General features: G+C 37.0%; 1 protein-coding gene across 2 annotated transcripts in view; it reads right to left on the bottom strand.

Moving 5' to 3' along the window:
* The window catches only part of IRSp53 (Insulin receptor substrate 53 kDa), a 1,174,063-nt gene that overhangs the window by 151,373 nt on the left and 1,001,240 nt on the right, over window positions 1-21,450 (bottom strand). For both annotated transcript variants that reach the window (XM_081731708.1, XM_081731709.1), the window contains exon 4: window positions 4,389-4,450. In XM_081731708.1, the coding sequence (XP_081587834.1) occupies window positions 4,389-4,450 (62 nt within the window). The remainder of the gene's footprint in view (window positions 1-4,388; window positions 4,451-21,450) is intronic.

The raw sequence follows: 21,450 nt of genomic DNA, 5'->3' as shown, positions 1-21,450 counted from the left end.
GGAACATTCTGGTGGAATTCTCGTTAATTCATTGCCTCCGACTTCCACCCACAGAACTTTATATAAAACCCTTACAATTTTCTTCGTTTGATAAAAGAAAGAAAGAAAAAGAAGAAGAAAATTTCTCGTCACAATCTTGGCTACGTAAAACAGAAGACTGTCAAAGTCATTATAATGCACTGCTTCTGGTTAGTTGGTAATTAAAAATGGAAAAAAAGAAGACGAAGAAAAAGATGCCACTGGTATAATAAACCGCCAACGAATACATCCAAGCTTCCAGAAAACCAACGTTTAATAGCCGTGTGTAATTCGTTATTGTGGACAGTTAATTCCCATGGTAATCAAAACAAACGTTACTGTATCTAAGACAGTCATTAATAAATTCTGTTTCATAATTGCGTCGTAAATCTTGGGCGAGGAGTGTTTTACACAAAGTTATATAGGTGTCGCGGTATTGCATAAATCCTTGCAAAATCTACTTAGATTAATCAATTTTGGCTGATTAATACCCTTGGTCTCTTCTTCTTCTTCTTCTTCTTCTTGATATTCTCTTGTTCACTATTTTCCTTCTTGAGTATCTTTCTTCTCTCTCTTATTCCTTCATTATATACTTGGATTCATTTTCTTTCCCACTTCTTCCAGAGCTCGGTTATATTTAAGCCCGAAGTGAAAATTAATCAACTTTTTTCCGTTTTTTTTTTCTTTCTTTCAAGCATCAACTGATTTTAATACCAATAAAATCCACTCAACACTGTAAAACATTTCCCGTACTTTTTTTTTTTTCTTCTCGTTTCGGAACATTTCTGTCAGTAGTTTTAATGCCGAAAGCGTAACACCTCACAAAGTTCCTTTGCTTCCCAAACATTTACATCAACACTATTACAGAATAAGAAGCTGAAGTATATTAATACTTTTTTTTAAAGTATTGATAGGTCGTACCAAATGGGAGGGGATTCTTCGAACGTACAATGTCACAGATAATATATATACAGGGTGAATCAGAAAGATGTGCACAAACCCCAGGAGGTGATTCGTGACATCAAAAGAAGACAAAAAGCCCTGTTGTATGTTGTGGAATTCCTCGTCGTGTACGAGTGACAAGGGTGCCAACTTGAAATCGAAACTCGAATCCTGAGAATTGGAATAGAATAAAAAGATATGCACAGCGTTCGACGCGAAATTCGACATGTAAGAGGCATTTTTGTCTCCTTTTGATGTTACGAATCAGCTCCCAAAGTACGAGCAGATCTTTTTATTCCGTTTCAACTGTCAGGATTCAAGTTTCGATTCCAAGTTGGCATCCCTGCCACTCTTTGTTCACATCTTTTATATGGGACTATAGCATCATTTACCTGATCGAGATGAACATACTCCTCCCGCCCCCCACACAAAAAAAGAAAGCTTCTGTCAAAGTAACGCGGTACAAGTTTCGATTTATAGTCTTGCGTTACCGAAGCAACAATGTAAATCGTTTACGTATTTCTGTTCACGAAATGTCATGTAGAACACGTATGTGAAATTCCTTCTATTTTTCTTAGGCAACTGTTCCTCGCGTTCAATGACAAAGCTGGTGCGGATGTTCTTAAGGTTGTATATAGATATAGAGAAAATTAGATCACAATCAAGCTGGATAAAAGAACAAAAGTTCTTAGGCTTACACGTATTTCCTTTTACAATTAACTCAAAACTACTAGGAAACAAATATAGGCTTAAAATACAACTTGTGAGTGCATATTTAACTAGTAACCATGATAAAAGTTTGTATTTTTAAAAAAATATTTTTTCCCTCCTTTCATTGCAGAGTTGATAAGACTTCCGACATATACGAGTTTGAACTGCTCACTCATCTATGACAGTTCGTTCTTCCGCCACTCGTTGTGCCTCATGTAACGATTGGCCGACAGCAATTTTTCCATCGGAGCTGACTTCTTTGTAGATGTAAGAGGGAATTCTTATTACATTCTTATTGGAACGTCTTTCCAGAGATCGGAAACTGTTCATACCTTACGAGAAGCAACACGGTGTTTTAGAAGTCTAAAAAGCACAGTATTCCATTGGGCTGGCATCAAGATTCTTCGTTGGGATGTTGGTGAAGGAAAAAAAGCACGAATTCCTGTCGTAGCTTCCATCCGTCTGTAGAATGATAGCGATGAGTTGGCTGTGTGACTGGAAGCCTTCTCCTGATGCAGTTTCACTCAGTTGGTGTCCGCTTCATACAGTGTGGTAATTTCGTTGAATGGGGCCTATCCATCGATAATGCACAGCATTGTTTCTCGTACTGTTGGCAAGGCAATATAAACTTTGGTTTCCCCTGTAAAAATCCAGCCACAATCACGGTCCACTGACGAACAAATCTCTTTCGCCTTTTTCCATTGACACTTCTGTTGTTTGAAACTGCTTGACTTCTTCCACAGTAGGTCAGCTATATCCACATCGTCTACGGTGACTATAACAACTTCTACCGATCTCCCACAGGGTGGCACTTGTACAGCCTCTTGCAGTTGGTTTTCCGTTGCACAACATGGCTGGCTTTCAACTCACGAACATCCGATTTACGGGACCACATCGGGACGTAGGCCTAACTCCTTTTGAACATTAGGTACACGGTTGGTTCAGACACACGAAACCTGTTAATCAAAACACGCTGTGTCGGTGGATTCTCCGACTGTTAATGTCAATGTTAAGTAACACCGGTGGTGTCAGCTTCACTGGGGAACATTTCTGATGAAGCTTAAACGATTGTACGAAGTCCAGATGCGGTCGCTCTACATACTGTCGCACTATTACCTTCACAATGGGCGTCCAACAGCAAATCGGTGTTCGGGGAACTATGTTTAAGCTATGCTTGAACAACTAAAGTAGACTTCAGAAACTGCAAGACTGTAGTGTTCCCAGAAGCAATCCACTTTCGGCACAATAGACAGTACAATGTGACAACCTTGCCAGCAAACACAGCACATATATACTATTGCTTCAGTAGTATAACTTCCACGTTTTTGATGCAGTCCGCACGCTACACTGTTTCCATAGCATTTCGTTTACAGGCATACGGAAGCTCATCAGTGCCTGTAGCTACAGCTATGCTCTATACATAATTTCTTTTGTTTTTAACGAACGTAGATTGCTTTCTAACTGTATTCGAAAATGAAATGAAAATGAAATCTTTGAGTTTTACGTCCCGCGGTTATGCTGGTTAGGCTAAAGGACACGGTGATGATGAATAATGAATGAAATGTTGGAATGAAGAAAGTGGGAGGAAACGGGAGAACGCCGAGGAAACCCATGCACACGGTGTTTGTCCACCACAAAGTTCACTTGGCGGGGACGGGGATCGAACCCGGGACCCCAAGCACCAGAGGTGAGGTGAACGCTCTACCACTGAGCCACCGCGGTCCCTCTAACTGTATTTGATTATCTTGTTCGTTTGTATTACTGTACTAAACGAAGGTTTTCGAAACGTTTTCAGCATGAAACTGAAATATTGGGCAACTGGCAATAAGCCACTCATGACATACAGTGCCATCTATGAAAGAATAACGTATCAGTTTCAACTGTCAAGGTTTGACATATAGTGCCATTGTTGCTGCGTCAGTTCATTGGAAGCAGTCATTTGAATCAGCGTTATATGTTGACGTCACTTACTGCATGACACTGCTCCAGTTCACACGGCTGTTGTCGCTAAGGCTGAAGTGCTAAATCTGGTCTGTAGGGTAGGTGCTAAATCTGCTCGAAGCGACACACTTTCACTACAATTGTGTGCACTGCAACATTGTCATGCAGTATGCGAGCTCAACCCACAGCGACTGCTTCAAAAGACTGCCTCTAACAAACTAACGCAGCAACAATGGCATTATATGTCAAAAATGACTTATTACCGGTATACCGACATTTTAGTGTCAGGTTTGAAACTTTTGAAAATACCCTCGTATTTATCATTTTTATCGATCAGGAAAATTTTCTTTGTAAATAAAATATGTTAACTGACTTTTATAATTGAGATGGCGAACTAATCAATAGAATCTCCACTGTTCCATATGGAAACATTAGATTCAAGATTTTTGTGATGCGAGCAATTTTCTGAAACGAATTAGGTCCGTAAATAACTTTTTAAATTCCTATAATGTATCAGTATTGTTTTCTCTCGTATCCAAATGGTAAGCAAGTAACTTTGGGTTTTTCGTGCTGACCTAGCATCGGGAAGCAATTAAACCTACCTTATGTAGAACATAGCATGAAATAACTGTGATGGAAGTCAACGCAGTGATCATACGTTACCGTGCTAAATTGGCATCATACATATGATTTATAACGCAAAGAAGTTTTACCATTAATAATATTAATAACCTCGTACTTATTTTAAGATGATATTTACATGAAGATGTACTTACAATATTCATCTGCTGAGACTGGATCTCCTTGTACACTTCAACTATCTGCATAAGCGCTGAACCTGGGAATGATAAAATAAAAACATATTAAGTAAAAATATTCTACGTAGTGCAATAAGAGGTAACATACATATACAAGAACAAAGTTGAGTTGAGTTGATTTTAAGTTTAACGTCCCGTTCAGCAGCGAGGCTATATGAGACGTGGACCTACTGATTAACGTGGAATCCGAACCACATGCGCTCCCGCCGGGAATCGAACCCAAGTCTCCCATATACAAGAACAAATTAACAATATGTAAATACGGGTTAAAAATATGATGAACATTATTCATGAATATCAGTGTAATTAACATAACTATAGGAAAAAGGTATAAGATGATAATTAGTATACATCATCTATAAGTACAGGGTGTTTCAAAATGAATATCGTGGTTTTACGGCTGTGTAGTATTTATTACAATTAACTTACCATAATAAATAATACACCAAATGAAAGAGCAACTCAAATAGTTTTTGCTACAAGTGTTCAATGTGAGCACTATTCGTCACATGGCACCAGTGGCGTATTTAGGGGGGCTTCCGGGCTTAAGCCCCCCGAAATCTTACTTACTATAGTAAAGTATATGAAATATCTTGCAGAATTTTCACATTTTCAGGCAAAGCCCCCCCGAAAGTTAGCAAAGCCCCTCCAGAAACAAAATCGTAAATACGCCACTGCATGGCACACATCGAATCGATAGGCGAATTCTTCCCAAGCCTTGATCAGTGTGTTTGGGAGTAATTGTTGTAACAATCTTCTTTCTTAAATTCATCAATCTCCATAAAAATTTTCCACACAGACCACTGGAATTACTAATTCACAACTAGCCTTCGGAATTGATTTCTTGGGGCTACGCGTAAAAGACTCCACTCGTTCAACACATTCTTCAGTCGCCCCGTACTCTTTCCTTTGCACAAACAGCCATTAAAAAAAAAAAAAAAAACTGACGATATCATCTACAGATTTCATTATCACTTAGTGGACTGTGATTGAACTTACTGCGGAAAGTACGTTCCACTGTAATTACGTAAAATGTAAAATACAAATCGTTTTCTGCTCCCTATAGTATTCGCGCCGAGTCGTGAAGCTTGACCTAGATCTAACGATTTCACCACCCAATAGAACGTCCAGTCGTTAACCCCCACCCATCAAATTTTGTCAGTGTCGTCCCTCGCGCTACACGGAAAACATCTCCCGACAGTACAGTGTTGTCAGTTTGGCGCCAAGTTCCGTTTTGTTAATTGTCTTTTGTTGCGTTATATTTTCGTTGTTACTATTCGTGTTATTGTTACCGTTTTAGAATAATTGTTACAGTGATTATTGTTGCGTAGTGTTATTATTGGTAATTTTCAAATGTTTTTTTTTTTAATACTCATTTATTATCTCTTCAAAGTTTGGCAACATTGTTGGTGAATTTCAGCTGTTTGACGTTTCCCCAAGTGTGCGCTCGGGAAGCGACTCCACGAATTGTACCGATGTTTTCCGATGCATCGGAGCTCAAACAAAATACTGCTGTGATTGGTTTAGAGCCCAAGCTTCACGACTGGGCACGAATACTTTTTTTTTATAGTTGCCATCTTTGCTACTAGTGCTCTCTAACGGCAAACATAGGAAACATTGCATGCGCATGGGTGCGTACATAACTGAGTTGCTCTTTCATCTGATGTATTATTTATAATTTTAAGTTAATTGTGATAAATACTACAAAGCCTTAAAGCTCCGATATTCATTTTGAAACACCCTGTATTTATGTACTTAACAACTAAGCAAAAGGCATAGGGCATGAGATGATATTGCAATGTTACATGAATATCACGTGAAGAAAACTGGTTTGTATGGGATGATATGTTCTCAATATTGAAACCGGAAGTGCTAGTAATTTCTACCACTTTCGGTTTTAGTAGAAAATTTAGAGTAGAGATGGAGTATATTCTCGGGAGGCTTAATCGACTGCAGAAAACCACTTCTCACTATCTATTACTCGTATTTTTGCTCTATAGCGAGCAATGATAGAACCGGAAGTGGTTGATTTTTGACACTTCCGGTTTGAATAGAGGGGTACGAGAAATGATAATAATCAAATGAGCCCGAGCTCGTGTGATAATCAAATGAGTCCGAAATAAGCCCGAATTACAGAAACTTAATAATTAACGCAAAATTGTATTTTTATTTACAACAATTACAGGTTTAATTTTGCAGTTGTGCTTTAAAAGTTCTCCAGAAAGAATGGTGTAATATATATATCGTTGTACAGAATATTTAGAAAGTTAGGCCCGAAAAGGCCCGAGAAATATGGTTGTATATTTAAAAATTCATGGCCTGAGCCCGCCTGGGCCCGAAGTGATATATCCTTTGTTGGTCCGAGCTCGTGCAGACCTCTACCGTTAGGTATAAAATATAATGCATGGCATGGTTGATTTAGTAGAACTACGTGTATTCCCTTACCTTTCCTACTGTACTTTCACAGAAATGTATTAGACGAAGCCAGCAGGGGCAACATATTTTTTTTCTAGCCCAGAGCCTCCAGATGGGTTAATCCGACCCTGCTGTGAAGCACGTGGTTTCAAGTTCGAACTCTGGTGGAAGGGCATTGAACACACTATGGTGGTTCAGATTCCAGCTTAGACTGTAGGTTCACGTGTCGTACAGCCTCCGTGCTGAAAGGACACACTAGATTTTTAACAAACAAACCAAAAACCTTGAGATGAGCGTACAGGGAGGCTATGTTTTATAATCATGACTATACATCACAAAATTTCAAATATGTGAGCTGTTATCCAGAAATTGAAAAAAAAAAAAAATTAAAAAAACTATACAGTAAAATCGTGGTATCTGAAGCACATCGGCAAGTCAAATCTTCATTTAATGTACCTTTTTTGTTTCATTTAGGTCCTTTTGGCAGGTTATTTGATCCGGAAATTACTAACAAAAGAGTTACCCGAAAAAGATTTCAGCATGGAACATGAATATATAAAGAAGTGTATTGATTGACACTTCCTCTGTAATATTAATAAAAGGCGTTTTGATACAGAAAATGCTAATAGCCTACCCGTATGAAATTAACAATTACGAGTATGTAGAGAATGACATGTTCTAGCCTAAATGAAGGATTATTCAGTTATGCTATATTGCGTTTCTACCTGCCTCGCATTATCTTGTCGCTGCCTCTGTATGTGTGTGAGTGTGTATTCTAACTATTAAATTACATTGTACTCATATATGGCATCAGCATGTGGGATAAAGCGAATCATTAGATTTGGTAGCTATCTAGCTGCATGCATCAGTGAGTGCTTAAATGGCATTAATTTTGTCAAGGGAGTTAGTTAGTTGTGGGATGGCGCCTAAGGCCTTTATTGAATTGTTTGTTAGGAGGTATGGGATTCGGCAAGCAGCAAACATTGTATGTATGTGAGTAGGTGCGATGTGACTGTCAGCGAAAATTATACTATTAATAGAATTAATTTGTTCTTTGTGTGAAGGTGGAGAATGACGAGAAAATCTTTTTTACGAAGAAACCTGAAATTGCTGCATCCGTATGTACAAAACTAATTTAGAAATGAAAAAATAATTAAAAAATGTTTAACGTCCCACGTTTATGCTTTTGAGGCGAAAGGAGATGAATAATTAATAAAAGTAAATGATCATGAAATAATTAGTGGAATGACAAAGTGGGAAAACTCCGAGAAAAGCCACAGAAAATATGTTGTCAACCACAGTCTTAAGACCTGGAAATGAAGGAGGCTCCCCGTAATTTCAAGAAGATGTAATCAGATATGTGTGGATTATTGTACTTTACAGATTAGAACTAGGAATAGGTAAAAACTGGTTTATAGAACAATGGCTATTTTCTTCAAAACCTGTTCGGAGTTCCCTCATGACTGAGTGCTTAGCATACACTCCTGTAGCGTGAGAGACCCTGATTCGATTTTCGCTCATGTAGTTCGGATTTTACGTTAACAAGCTATAGGTCTAAGTCTCATATGGTCTAGCTGCTGGAAAGGACGCTAAACTCAAGTCCTCAAAATTAAAAGAAAAAAAACGTTTCGGTTTTCGTCAAACGTTCATTCGGTTTTCACCAAAACTGGTTTCCTTTCTCTCTAAAGACTTCCAGGTTTTTACTAAACCTAGTGTTAATTTTTGCCGAAGTCAATGTCTGATCTCGTTGTTGTAATACTTATTTCTAAACAAGTTAACGAAGAAGCAAGATGATTTTGATGGAAAACCAAACCGGTTTGATAGAACACCGAAATTATTCATATATATAAAGCCGAATCGTTTGATACCGTTTTTTTGATAGAAGATCAAATTGATTGAAAATCAAAACCGGTTTGTTGATGGAAAATGGATTCGTTTTAAAACTGAAACCAATTTGTTGATAGAAAAACGAATAGTTTGAAAATCGAAAGCAGTTTGTTGATAGAAAACAGAATCGTTTGAAAATCGAAAGTTAAAAAAATCGAATCATTTGAAAATCATAACCGGTTTCTATGCCCACCAGTATTATAAACGTGGACTTAACTCGATGGAGAATAGAATGCGCCCAGGATACAGGAGAGAAGAGAAAAAGGAATTCAAACGGAAATGTTGCCCATATAAACATGGGAAAAGGCGGAAACAAAGAGGAGCAAAAACGAGACGAAAAAGCGAGAAGTGATTTTTGGTGGGAGGAATTCATTTAGTTTTCTAAGAATAATAGACAATGTTACTCCATTATATAAATGTAATAAATAAAAAAAATATGATGATGATTGTATCTTATATGATTCTTTTTAGACAGAAAAGTTGAGATTTTGATCAGAGTGGAGGCTCAGATCTACAACTCCCTAAACCCTCTTAACCCACACCCCTTGTTTTTAAACGTAACCAAAAAATACCTTAGTGTTCCTAGGATTAATCCACCCCTGCTCTAGAGGCGCTTGAGTTAGCCACTACAGCAGATAGGAGGTTCGCCTTTTTTTCGTAAATATTCCAAACTTCATTACTAATATAGGATGATAAATGTATAAATATCACAATGCTACCCAACACTTCATATGCTTATGGTGTCTTTATTCATTACTTTTATGAACTTTACAATAATAAAAAACACTAGACAGCCACCTATAACTCGGCTACCTCCTACAAGATCTTTTACAAATTTACCCACATTTCTTGCTTATCCGATAAGTGTTTCTAAACTTTGTTCATTGGGAAATGTTTATTTATTTATTTGTGAACAACACAATAGGCACAAGCCCAATTACACTGTTGGTGTATTACAAAATAAATTTACAAAAGTTTTGTAAAAACATTATTGTAGTTCACATTACAGATGTCAATTTATTTGTGTTCGCTACATATTTTGTCATAGGAAGAGCAGATTCTCCAGATTGGTGACTTCAATAATACGTTGGTCCTTCCTTCTTTGCAATAGAACAGGGCAGAGTTGTCAACACAAGTTTCAAGTGTCGGGACACGAAAATTTATTGTCGATATCAGATCCATACAATTAAGCTCGTTTTGTGCTATTTTATGGAGAAAAAATCAAATTTATCACATTACGCCTTTGTTCAAGTGTAGAGAGATACAGAAGTTGTCGATTAATGTAAGATAGTCTTCATAAAATGGGTAGACTCCGGTTCTCTTGTATGCTAAGTATTTGATAAATTTAGATTGGAACTTTTTTTTCCAGTTGGTGTCGGTATTTCTGTTGCGATAGGTTCCAGATCACAGCAGCATATTCCAGTTTTGATCGGACATAGGAATAATACATTTTTGTTAGTGTGGTAATATTGTTAAATTGCTTTCCGGTTCTAATTATGAACCATAACATTTTAAGAGATTCGGTAACTATGTTCACAACATGGTTATTAAATGCTAGTTTCGCATCAAACGTAACTCCAAGATTTTTGCCTGAGTTTAACCTATTTAATAAGATCTGATACATCGAATAATTAAACTCTATTTCATTTTTGTTCCTAGTCAACGATAGAATGCTACATTTATTTAAGTTTGCAAAAAGTTTATTGTAATACGGGCAGAGCCGTAGCTAGAGATTTCGGCGCCCGGGGCGAAGTAGAATTCGGCGCCCCTACACTCAACTTACTAATCATTATATATATATATATATATATATATATATATATATATATATATATATATATATATATATATATATATATAAGCAAAACAGCTTTTGTTGTTATTGTTGTTATGCTATGTTGAATTTTTATTAATCTTCTTGGAAAGACCATCGCAAAAACCAAACGCGATCATTATGTACCTTTTTCAAATAAGAGTTGTTTTCAAGAGTGTTATTTTGGACTTTTTTGTTAAACTTGTTAAAACTACCTTTGGTTACTACTAATACTACTAAAAGTTACTATTTACAACGTTTCGTACTAACGATAAGAAATGAAATTTCAATACATTTAGACTATGTTCTTTTAATCGTTCGAAATGGGTGACAGTATTAATTGCCAGTAATAATTGTAAACTATTTAATTTTATTCTGTATGTGACGACATCAATAGCATTTTAATTTCGATCTTTTTACGGTAAAAAATATTTTGTGAAATGTAATGGAAATTCAGAAGGAGCCTTCTTTGTGAATTTCTAAATATTGATCGATGGAGATGAAGAATATGTTCAATGTTTGTACTTAAAATCCAAAATATACTTTGGCTACTACATATGTCTGAAATTATAGTAATTATTTAGTACTTAATTTCTTAATGAATGAAAGTTCCGAATTTAAGGTACTTATTATGAATTAACATATTAAAATACACTAACACGTACATATATAAAGAATGTGTGTATGTAGATAGATAAAAACATCACACAATTAAACACGTATGCACAAAATAATATACTGCGATACAAAAAGTTTATGAAAAAATGAACCCAATAAATTCCTCCAAATTGGAAGCATTTGATATGTCAATGGAATTTTAAAATAAATCATAGGTAGTGACTAGTGTCTGAAAAAGTCGAACTTCCTTGGGATAAGCCCCTATTCTACAACTGCTTGAAGTTCGAAAATGTTATTGTTCCCCTTCGTTACCTTTATTTTTAATATTCCCGCGCAAACAGCAGCTTGAATGTCCCTTCACTCTTCTCACTTTCATACCTTCATTCTCACCATCGCACACTGGGCCCAAACCAGGCAATTCTCAGCAAAAACTCGAAAAATGAAGTAAAAGATTGACTTGATATGATTTGTTATAATGAAAGCTTAATAGTGTACACATAAGATAGTGTGCAGGAAAAGAAGTGATAGCAGTTTACAATGAACTCATGGGACGTGTAAATTTGGTTATCCGACGAAGCCGGAGAGGCGCTGCTTAGCGACAGAAGATAGGAAATTGACTTTGAATGCGACTATTCCTACATTGCGTGTAGATATTCAGTGGCTGGTAAACATGTTGACACGACCGACATGTATGTATCGTTTTGTATATTTAGAATGTTGATGTGATGTGTAGTCAATAGTCATATTTGCAATGATGCTAATATCATTATCATATCCCTATGATAATCTCCTACTTAATATCATATTTGGAAAATGCTGTGATACTGAAAGCATATAAACTATGGTCAAGCGATAGAATGGCATTTTAGTAGAAAATATGGCATAAACGAATGTCTGATTTTTTAATATGCCGTAGCGGAAACATTGTTCTTACTGTATGCAAAGAGAAAACCTGCACATATTTGCACTTTTGGGAAGTATAGCACATGAAAATGTTTGAAGAACTGCATGTATGGATGCAATGCTGCTTTTGAATTTAGCTGGGATGAATGTGAGAGCAAGTGTTCGGTTATTAGACGTGTGATCCCCATGCACGCAGTGACGAAGTTGAATATAGGTCGATTCTGAGAATTTTGCCCCCAGACATCGTTGGGGGTTTCGCCTCCAGGACCCATCTTGTTTCCAACATCTAGTCATACTTCTCTGGCATTCACCAACAGAACTAAACTCTAGTCAAATATATTTGATTAATGGTGGCAACATTTTGAAACGCCAATGCTAAGCAATCTACGGACCATAAGGTAGAACCATATTAAAAATGGTGTTGATCAATTTAGTATTGTGTTTTTTTGTGATGCGTGCACAGAAGTGACAATGGAATCAACTGTAATGAGCCTCCGCTCGCTCCAACTGAGAATGTTCCAATCAAGCCCTGAAATGAGCTCAAGTAATGCACGATGCAATATATAAAACAAACTGAACAAGTTACTGATGCTTGTAAATCATAATATGTTTAATATATCTGATAATATATCCATATCGAGAACTTGTGATGAGATAATTTTTATGTATTGAAGCGTCCTTGCATCTTCATTGTCATAACGAATCCTCCACAAGTTTGAAATAATTTTGAGAAGCAAGAACTTTTCTTCAATTTTATTACTCTTCAGTTGTAAAATGAATAAGTACACTTTTTCCTTTCATGCGTAAGAATATAAGCCAATAGTAAATTGCCAAATCAAAGCATATTGCCCACGCGTTTGTTTATGCCAATCATATAATCTGTTATATAATTTAGGCGCGAATATAAGGAATAGACCTATTTCCTTTTATGATGTAAAACACTATGCTTTTGATGAAATAATGTCGAAATAACATTATTGTAGCCACTGCACACACCGAACTAATTGGTTTTCTTTCAATTTTCTGCTTCATATTGCGAATTCTTATTTTTGCCAAGAATTCAGTGCTTTGGCCCCACTGTGCGTCATGATTAATCCGATTGGGTAGATAAAAAAAAAAGTTTTGAACTAAGCAAACTCATCGCTGTTAAATGCCGAACACGACTTTGATTCTTTCTGATTTTAAAAATGCTCCTGCATCAGTGGCGTATTTAAGGGGCTTCCGGGCTTAGCCCCCTCCGAAATCTTACTTATTATAGTAAAGTATATGAAATATCTTGCAGAATTTTCACATTTTCAGGCAAAGCCCCACCCGAAAGTTAGCAAAGCCCCCGAAACAAAATCGTAAATACGCCACTGTCCTGCATACACTATAAGTCATTATTCGGGACCTTGTATACCACATGTTATTAAGAAATCCTCTATAATAAACCCTTTAAGTAATAAGTAAAAACTTATGACTTATTTAAACTTTTGGATTGCGAGCGAAGCGAGCAAGAAAATTTTTAAGAAATCTGCGTATTTCATTGATAACCGACAGCAATATTGATCTAATAGGGCGCCAATACTTTCTGGGGGCGACTCGTATTTTACTCATGTCCAACACCACTTTTTCTTTCTCCTCGCTCGTTCGGCGCCCCCTTGCTATCAGCGCCCGGGGCGGGCGCCCCGCTGGCCCCCCCTTAGCTACGGCTCTGAATACGGGTAGGCTTATTGAGAACACCAGTTAGCAATATTTTCTAAGTCATGTTGTAAATTGAAACCGTCACGGACTGTTAAGAATTGTTCGTTTGATAAAAAGAATTACACTCTGAAGTTCGATATGGTTTCCAATATCTTGGAAACTTGAATTAAATTAAAACTTGAATAATGTAATAGCATGGTGGCTAAATGGTAACAGTGCTTCCCTCTGGTGCCACAACTCTTTGTTAGATCACAAACCATGTAAGTTTCTCTTTGAGAACACCGTGTTTTCCGGTTCTTCTTAATCTTCTCTCTTTCTACTACACCTATCTTTATTCTACCAATTTCTTGATCACCACTTGCATTTTTATTTTGACATTCTTTTGTCAGACGATCGAAATGAAATCAAATCTTTGAGTTTTACGTCCCACGGTTATGCCAGTTAGGCTAAAGGAGACTGTGATTATGAGAAATGAATGAAATGGTGAAATGAAGAAAGTGGGAGAAAACGGGAGAACCCCGAGAAAACCCACGCACACGATGTTTGTCCACCACAAAGTTCACTTGGCGGGAGCAGGGTTTGAACCCAGGACCCCATGCACCAGAGGTGAACGCTCTACCCTGAGCCACTGCGGCCCCTGTCAGACGATCGAGATGTTATATAATACCGGGAATGAAATTTCATTTAGTTTCTAAGAAATTCTGTTTCCAAAAACTTCATTATATATTGCAATATTTCCTTTATATTAAAACTTATTATTCATCTCTATATGATTGGTTCAAACAATATGGTGTTCTTGAATTCACGTAAATAAAAAGTACAAGGAAATCATCCATGTATTTTCACAAATAAGGTCTACGTGACTATCCTTTAAGCACAAGTTTTCGGCTTACGAAAGAAAGGATATAACGATAACATTTATAAATATGTATATGTTGATATGGACAACAGTCCGTATCGTATGATGTTTTGTTTTATGGCCAGACCTGAACATTTAACTTGTTAAGTTTTGTGGTCAGACATGTATAAACATGCTTCTTTCTAGAGAGTTCTGATATATACGTGATACGTGATATATATATACGGGATATAATACGTGAAGAAGCTATTAATAGTTAGAGTTGCTATATGTCCGTATTTTGTACGGACTATTAGTATTTTGGGGTCTGTGTCCCTGTCCGTATCGTACAAAGCATGAAATAGGAAAACGTCTGTATTTGACAGTTTTTGTAGCTGCCCGAAAATTTCCGAGTCGGGAATCGCTAAAATCTCTTGGGAAAAGAATTGTTTTTTCATCATGTAACTTATATTTTAGTTACTACTAATAAAGTAGGTTATGTTTTTAAAAAGTGTCTTATTTTTAAAATTCCAAGATCTTTTGGTTAGATTTAATATACGTAATCTAATGGTGTGATTTATTATATTTGTGTTAATGAAAAAATTATAAAAGATGTTAGTTTCCAATAATGTTTTAAGTATTACAGTGAACAATTGTGTGATAACCTAGAAAGTGAGTTTTAGGTAAAAAAGTTCAAAATATTTATTCTGTGTTTGTTCACCGTGTCTTTGATGGATCGCCATTTTAAGGCTTGTCCGTATTTTAGATCAAAAAATTACGGCAACCCCACTAATAGTGGATGTATTCTAAATTGTAAAGAAGGAATTTAGTGGAAAATAAAAAGTTAAATGCAGAAAAATTTTCGGAAAATACATCAGTCTATCTTGAGTGTTATTATTGAACATTTAATGAGTAAACTACGCTTTCATTAGTTCCAGAAAGACCATTACCATACTTATTCCTTTATTATTATTATTAGAAAGTTAGATTGTATGGTTTCTGAAGTAACAGAATTTTTTTATATATATACTTTTGGGTTCCCATGAATTTTAATACCGTTCGAGGTGTGTCCCAGATTAGAAAAGATTAAGAAACACTAGTGTGTATACGTCATTGTTCTCCCTTCTATGAACTTTCAAAAACTTTTTTCTCGCGATACGTCGAAGAACAAAACCGAAATCCGACTTAAATTATTTAGGACAAGACTGAAGAGTAAAAACCACTAAACAGTGGATGAAAAGAAAAGGAAAAAAAACTAAAAACAACAAGAACTAGTAGAAGAGGACTTTTCCAAAACTTATCAAGAAAGAAAGAGAGAGAGAGAGGGAGAGAGACGGGGGGAATAAGTAGAAGAGAAACACGAAGTCGTTTGGTAGCGGGAGTTGTTTCTCTGGAGGAATTACCATCGGAGTCTCTTTCAGAAGATTTTTCAGCTGATCAACTTCCGTCCGTGTCCCGTGAGAGACTTCCCTATTTCTTTTCAAGAAACTATGTGCTCTTTCGACAAGAAGAATTATTCAAATGAGGATTGTTTCAAATAAGTGTAGCCAACTTTATGACACTTTTAGACAACTGATATCAGTCATTTTCCAACTCGTACGTAGGAATACGTATTTTTTTATATATATAATCGGAGAAATGGCAGAGAGAAGCAGGCAAAATTAAAAAAAAGGAGGAGATGAGGAGGACCAGGTATCGATATGAAATAAGTGTTGACAGTGTACGATTCGTCATGGATACAGGTGTTCTGTATCGAAAAATCAGTGCTCCTTGCTCTCTCAGTGTGTTTTATTGAGAATAGGGACACCAATCAATGATTACAATGCATACAGTTGGAAATGGCTGGCTTTGATAAGTAGAGTTAGTATCAGCATGGACGATGTCCGACAATTTTTTTAACATAGCGTAGGCGTAGTCATAGCAAAGAATTGCCACGTAATACTGAAGCTCAATAAGTAAAGCTAATAAAAAATTATTTCTTTTTCAGTTTAACGTTTCATTAGGCTAAGGAAGGCGCATGATTAAGGCAAGTGAATGATGATGAAAGAATTGGTGGAATATGAGTATGGGAGGGAACGGGAGAGTCCCGAGAAAACTCACCGACATGACTGTCCACCACAAACTTATTTGGCCGGAGATTGCGCCAGGGACCCCACACACCAGAGGTAAATGCTCTACAACTGAGTCACCGTGCCCCTTTATAAGTCAATCAGTTGCAAGTTAAGCATGCAGCTAACCCGTTTTCCTTTTAGTCTAGTACACGGAGTTGTATGATTCTGTGTTTATTACTGGCTGATGTTCATGTTCTTTACCAGGATTGGGATAATATTAGCGGACCAACATCTGAGACATTTTCTGATTTCTGATACGGAAACTCTTTTTGGCATGAGTTCAAATTCACTGGAATTACAGAAATTCTCCATTTTAAAGTTCAGGAGCTCCGGGTGCTCTAATTCACAGTCCAAAACCACGGAGTTGTATACCTCCAGAAAATCTGAAAATTGACCCTCCTGAAAATGTAGTTTTAATTATTTTAGAATGATTTTGTTTGTTTTCGTGCAGTAGAAAATATTCTTGTATGAGAGTATGATGGCGTAGCCAGAGATATTCTAGCCCTCTACCTTAGTTCTAGTCACGCCGTTCTGAGCGCAAACCTTTGGATTAACAGATTTTAAAGTGAAAGGAAGCGATAACGAGCTTACGATCTAGTTTTCGGGGTCGCTGAGATGAACTGTGACACTTCCAATGGTGTTTAAATCTACATTTAGCCTACAATAGTAATTTAATGTCTTTTTTTTTTTTTTTTACCAAAAACATGATCTAAGGAATTGTGCATTTAAAGTTTTTATTTCAACCCAGCGTAGCGGGTAATCAACGCTAACTATTATAATTATAATTGATGTATATTTCTCAGCACTCAAATGAAAGGATAAATCCCTTCCTTCTAGATATCGTAGGTATACTGTCTCTCTCTTTGGTTTAGTACTGAATATAGATGCAAGGATGATTTAATCCCACAAAGTAGTACACAAGATTTTTGTATACAAATTATTTCTAATTAGAATAGGTTGGCAACACTGTATGGTAAGTGTCTAGGGTGTACGCTGGGAACAGCTCTAACTACTTCCTCCGCATGAAATGAGTTTTCTCCAAAGAAAGACAGAACAGTACCAAGATAAGGGAAAAAAAATACTGTGTAATGTTAAGAAGTTTTGAGCTACCACGACTCATTCCCTTTAGCAGGAGAGACTACACACTAGTGCAGAGCTGGTAGTGGTTTTCGAAAAAGGCATGATACATCACGGATAATTTGATTATGTTTTTTTTCTTTCTTTCTTCCTCCTCTTTGGTCCCTGCTGTGAGCGAAACTTTTTTTTTTGTTTCCCACACTTCGCCTAATCTTTGAAACCTATTCCCCTTCCCTTTCTCCATCGTCCCTCTGTCCCAATGGTCTCGTCCTGTTAGCGAGGGTCTGCTCTCTCCTTTCAAAGTTACAATGAAGAACAGAACAAACCACCGAATAATAAAGATCAAGGAACCACGAGGATGCGTTAATTTTGGGGTTAAATCTTTTTTTTTTAAGTATGGTCACATTTAATCAAATTTATTTCCACCCCGTAGTTTTATCAGCCCGTCATATATCTGAGAGATGGAGCAACGCCGTATATACAGGATGTGCTTCTTATTAATTCGTACTAAGGCCTTAATTGAGCTAGTATCACGAGCTTCAAAACAAAACATATCGACTCAAAATGTACGAAACTAATGGTGATATTTTAAACTAACAGACTAAGTTAAAAGTTAAAAATTTCAAAATTTAACTGTAATAATTATTTATAGTTTTGTTTATAGTACTCACTATCTTCTATGAAATTCGCTAACGGCTCGAACTCGCCAAACGCAATGGGATTTGCTGCTTTGCGCTTCCTCGTGCATGTTTTCACTATCGTTACTGGAACCCGGGCTGTGGTTCGTTATCCACTTATAGCACTCGCTACGCTCAATTATTGAAATAGAGAGCTAGACTGTGGCTCATTATCCACTTGTAGCACTTGCTACGCTCAATTATTGAACTAGAGAGCTAGACTGTGGCTCGTTATCCACTTGTAGCACTTGCTACGCTCAATTATTGAGCTAGAGAGCCGGGCTATAGCTCATTATCCACTTGTAGCACTTCGTACGCTCAATTATTGAGCTAGAGAGCCGGGCTGTGGCTCGTTATTCACATGTAGCACTTGCTACGCTCAATTATTGAGCTAGAGAGCCGGGCTATAGCTCATTATCCACTTGTAGCACTTCGTACGCTCAATTATTGAGCTAGAGAGCCGGGCTGTGGCTCGTTATTCACATGTAGCACTTGCTACGCTCAATTATTGAGCTAGAGAGCCGGGCTATAGCTCATTATCCACTTGTAGCACTTCCTACCCTCAATTATTGAGCTAGAGAGCCGGGCTGTGGCTCGTTATCCACTTGTAGCACTTGCTACGCTCAATTATTGAGCTAGAGAGCCGGGCTATAGCTCTTTATCCACTTGTAGCACTTCGTACGCTCAATTATTGAGCTAGAGAGCCGAGCTGTGGCTCGTTATCCACTTGTAGCACTTGCTACGCTCAATTATTGAACTAGAAAGCCGAGTTGTGGCTCGTTATCTACTTGTAACACTTGCTACGCTCAATTATTGAACTAGAAAGCCGAGTTGTGGCTCGTTATCCACTTGTAACACTTGCTACGCTCAATTATTGAACTAGAGAGCTAGACTGTGGCTCGTTATCCACTTGCAGCACTTGCTACGCTCAATTATTGAGCTAGAGAGCCGGGCTATAGCTCATTATCCACTTGTAGCACTTCCTACCCTCAATTATTGAGCTAGAGGGCCGGATTGTAACTCGTTATCCACTTGTAGCACTCGATACGCTCAATTATTGAGCTAGAGAGCCGGACTGTGGCTCGTTATCCAGTTGTAGCGCTCGATACGTAGTTATTGAGCTAGAGAGCCGCGCTCGCGAGTTTGGATATCTGTGAATGAGAAGCGTAGAGGAAACCCCTTAAATGAATATTTTGGTGTTATTTGTTTTGTGTGGAGCTACGCTTTGTCATTGTGCAAAGTATCACAAACATCGAATGTACATTTAATTTTGTTTTATAGTAAATTTGTAACAAAATTGGAAATAATTTCCTTGTAAAAAATATTTAAAAAAAAAAAAAACTTCCTCAACTCCAAAACAGAATGGATCTCCACTATCAGCGTGTAGAAATACGAGTTTAATATTAGTGTTTCGGAAAACGATGGAACAAAAACCCATTATACTTAACTTCACTACAAAGTTTGCCCCTCTACTGTTCCCCCCGTTCACTTGCCATTTTTTTCTCCTAATTCCTCTTTGCTCATATTTCTTCGTAACTTCTGCCTAGGAAAGTATTTAAAAAATAAAAAAAAAAAAACAGGAAAAGAGGGACTCAGGAAGAATTGCCTTAAAATTCTCTTTGCAACTTTTCCTCTCTCTCTCTCTCTTTTTTTTTAAAAAGTTCTTTTTAGTTCGCCATTCATCTCGCTGACGTGTCGTGGCGCCCTCATCCCTTGTACCTAAGAGTGAAAGTGCCCTTCTACATCAAATTGTCAGAAAGCGACTGTGAAAGATAGCGTCACAACTAATTAGACGCGTAAACACTTTTGAGGAAACGTGTAGAAAGAAAAAGCATTAGCAGACATTTATTACAAAAAGATCTTTTTTTAAAAAAAAAAAAACGTTGAGAATAGTGGAAAGAAAAGAATTTTTGGCGAACTTCATTATTTCATGGCAGACGCTTTACGTCACTACTTCTAAATGTCATTCCCAAGCGCGCAATGGAGGATCCTTAACTGTCGACTTACGCGTCACGAAGTTTGAAATGGATGTCCTTGCATTTTTCAACCTGCGCTTACAAAATTTCTCCTTTACTCCTCAATTAAGGGTTCTAATTTTCTTCTTTAGAAAATTCAATCTATGCGATACTACAGTGTGTCCAATATACAATGCAACCCGAAGTTTGGGATAGTAGAACTATTGAAACTGAAGGGATACACAAATAATGGCTATACCAAAATGAAACATTGTTCATGCATATATTTTTAAACTGGGAAGCAACGATTGAAGTACACTAGGAACAACACAGTGTTGCCAAATGTAACCGAAGGTGTAAATCAAGTTTTTTTACAAGTCACGTAAATTGACTCATAACTCATACGTACGGATGTTCTGTCGTTAATTTTCAGTTTGTTTAGTTGGAGTAGCTTGGAAACTATGGAACAGAAAAAAGAATTTTTCATTTCCACCGATAACTAATCGGATGAGTCCTCTGTAAGGGGGAATTAGGGAAATCGTAGTTTTCATAAATTAACACTCTGAATTGGCAATCCTGCTGATGTTTCAGTGCTTCGGAAGGTGTGTTAAGGATCTGTCTACATTATGCAATTCTTGAAAACAATGAAAAAGAAACTTTGAAACTGTCATGATAAAATTTTTACTTACATGCACCCGGCAACACTGCTATTCATTTCTATGGGGCTATTTAAAGCAAGAGGTATACAAGAACAATTTTCGAACTATTCAACACCTGGAAACGAACATTCGCAGTGCCATTAAGAACATTAACAATTCTAGTCTTCGTAAAGTTGCTGCCAACCTGGAGAAACGTGTGAACCAGTGTTTGAATCAAAACAGGGGACACTCCCAGCATCCCTGTAGAGCTGGTAACTCATTTCTGATAGTAGCAGTGTTGCCGGGTGCATGTCATGATAATTTCAAAGTTTGTTTTTCATTGTTTTCAGGAATTGCATAATGTAGACAGATCCTTAACACATCTTTTGATGCACTGAAACATCA

Source organism: Thermobia domestica, chromosome 11 (genome assembly GCF_964235325.1).
Source record: "Thermobia domestica chromosome 11, izTheDome1.hap1.1, whole genome shotgun sequence".
Classification (NCBI taxonomy): domain Eukaryota; kingdom Metazoa; phylum Arthropoda; class Insecta; order Zygentoma; family Lepismatidae; genus Thermobia; species Thermobia domestica.
The sequence above is the reverse complement of the archived record's forward strand: the minus strand, read 5'-3'. Positions and strand labels throughout refer to the sequence as shown.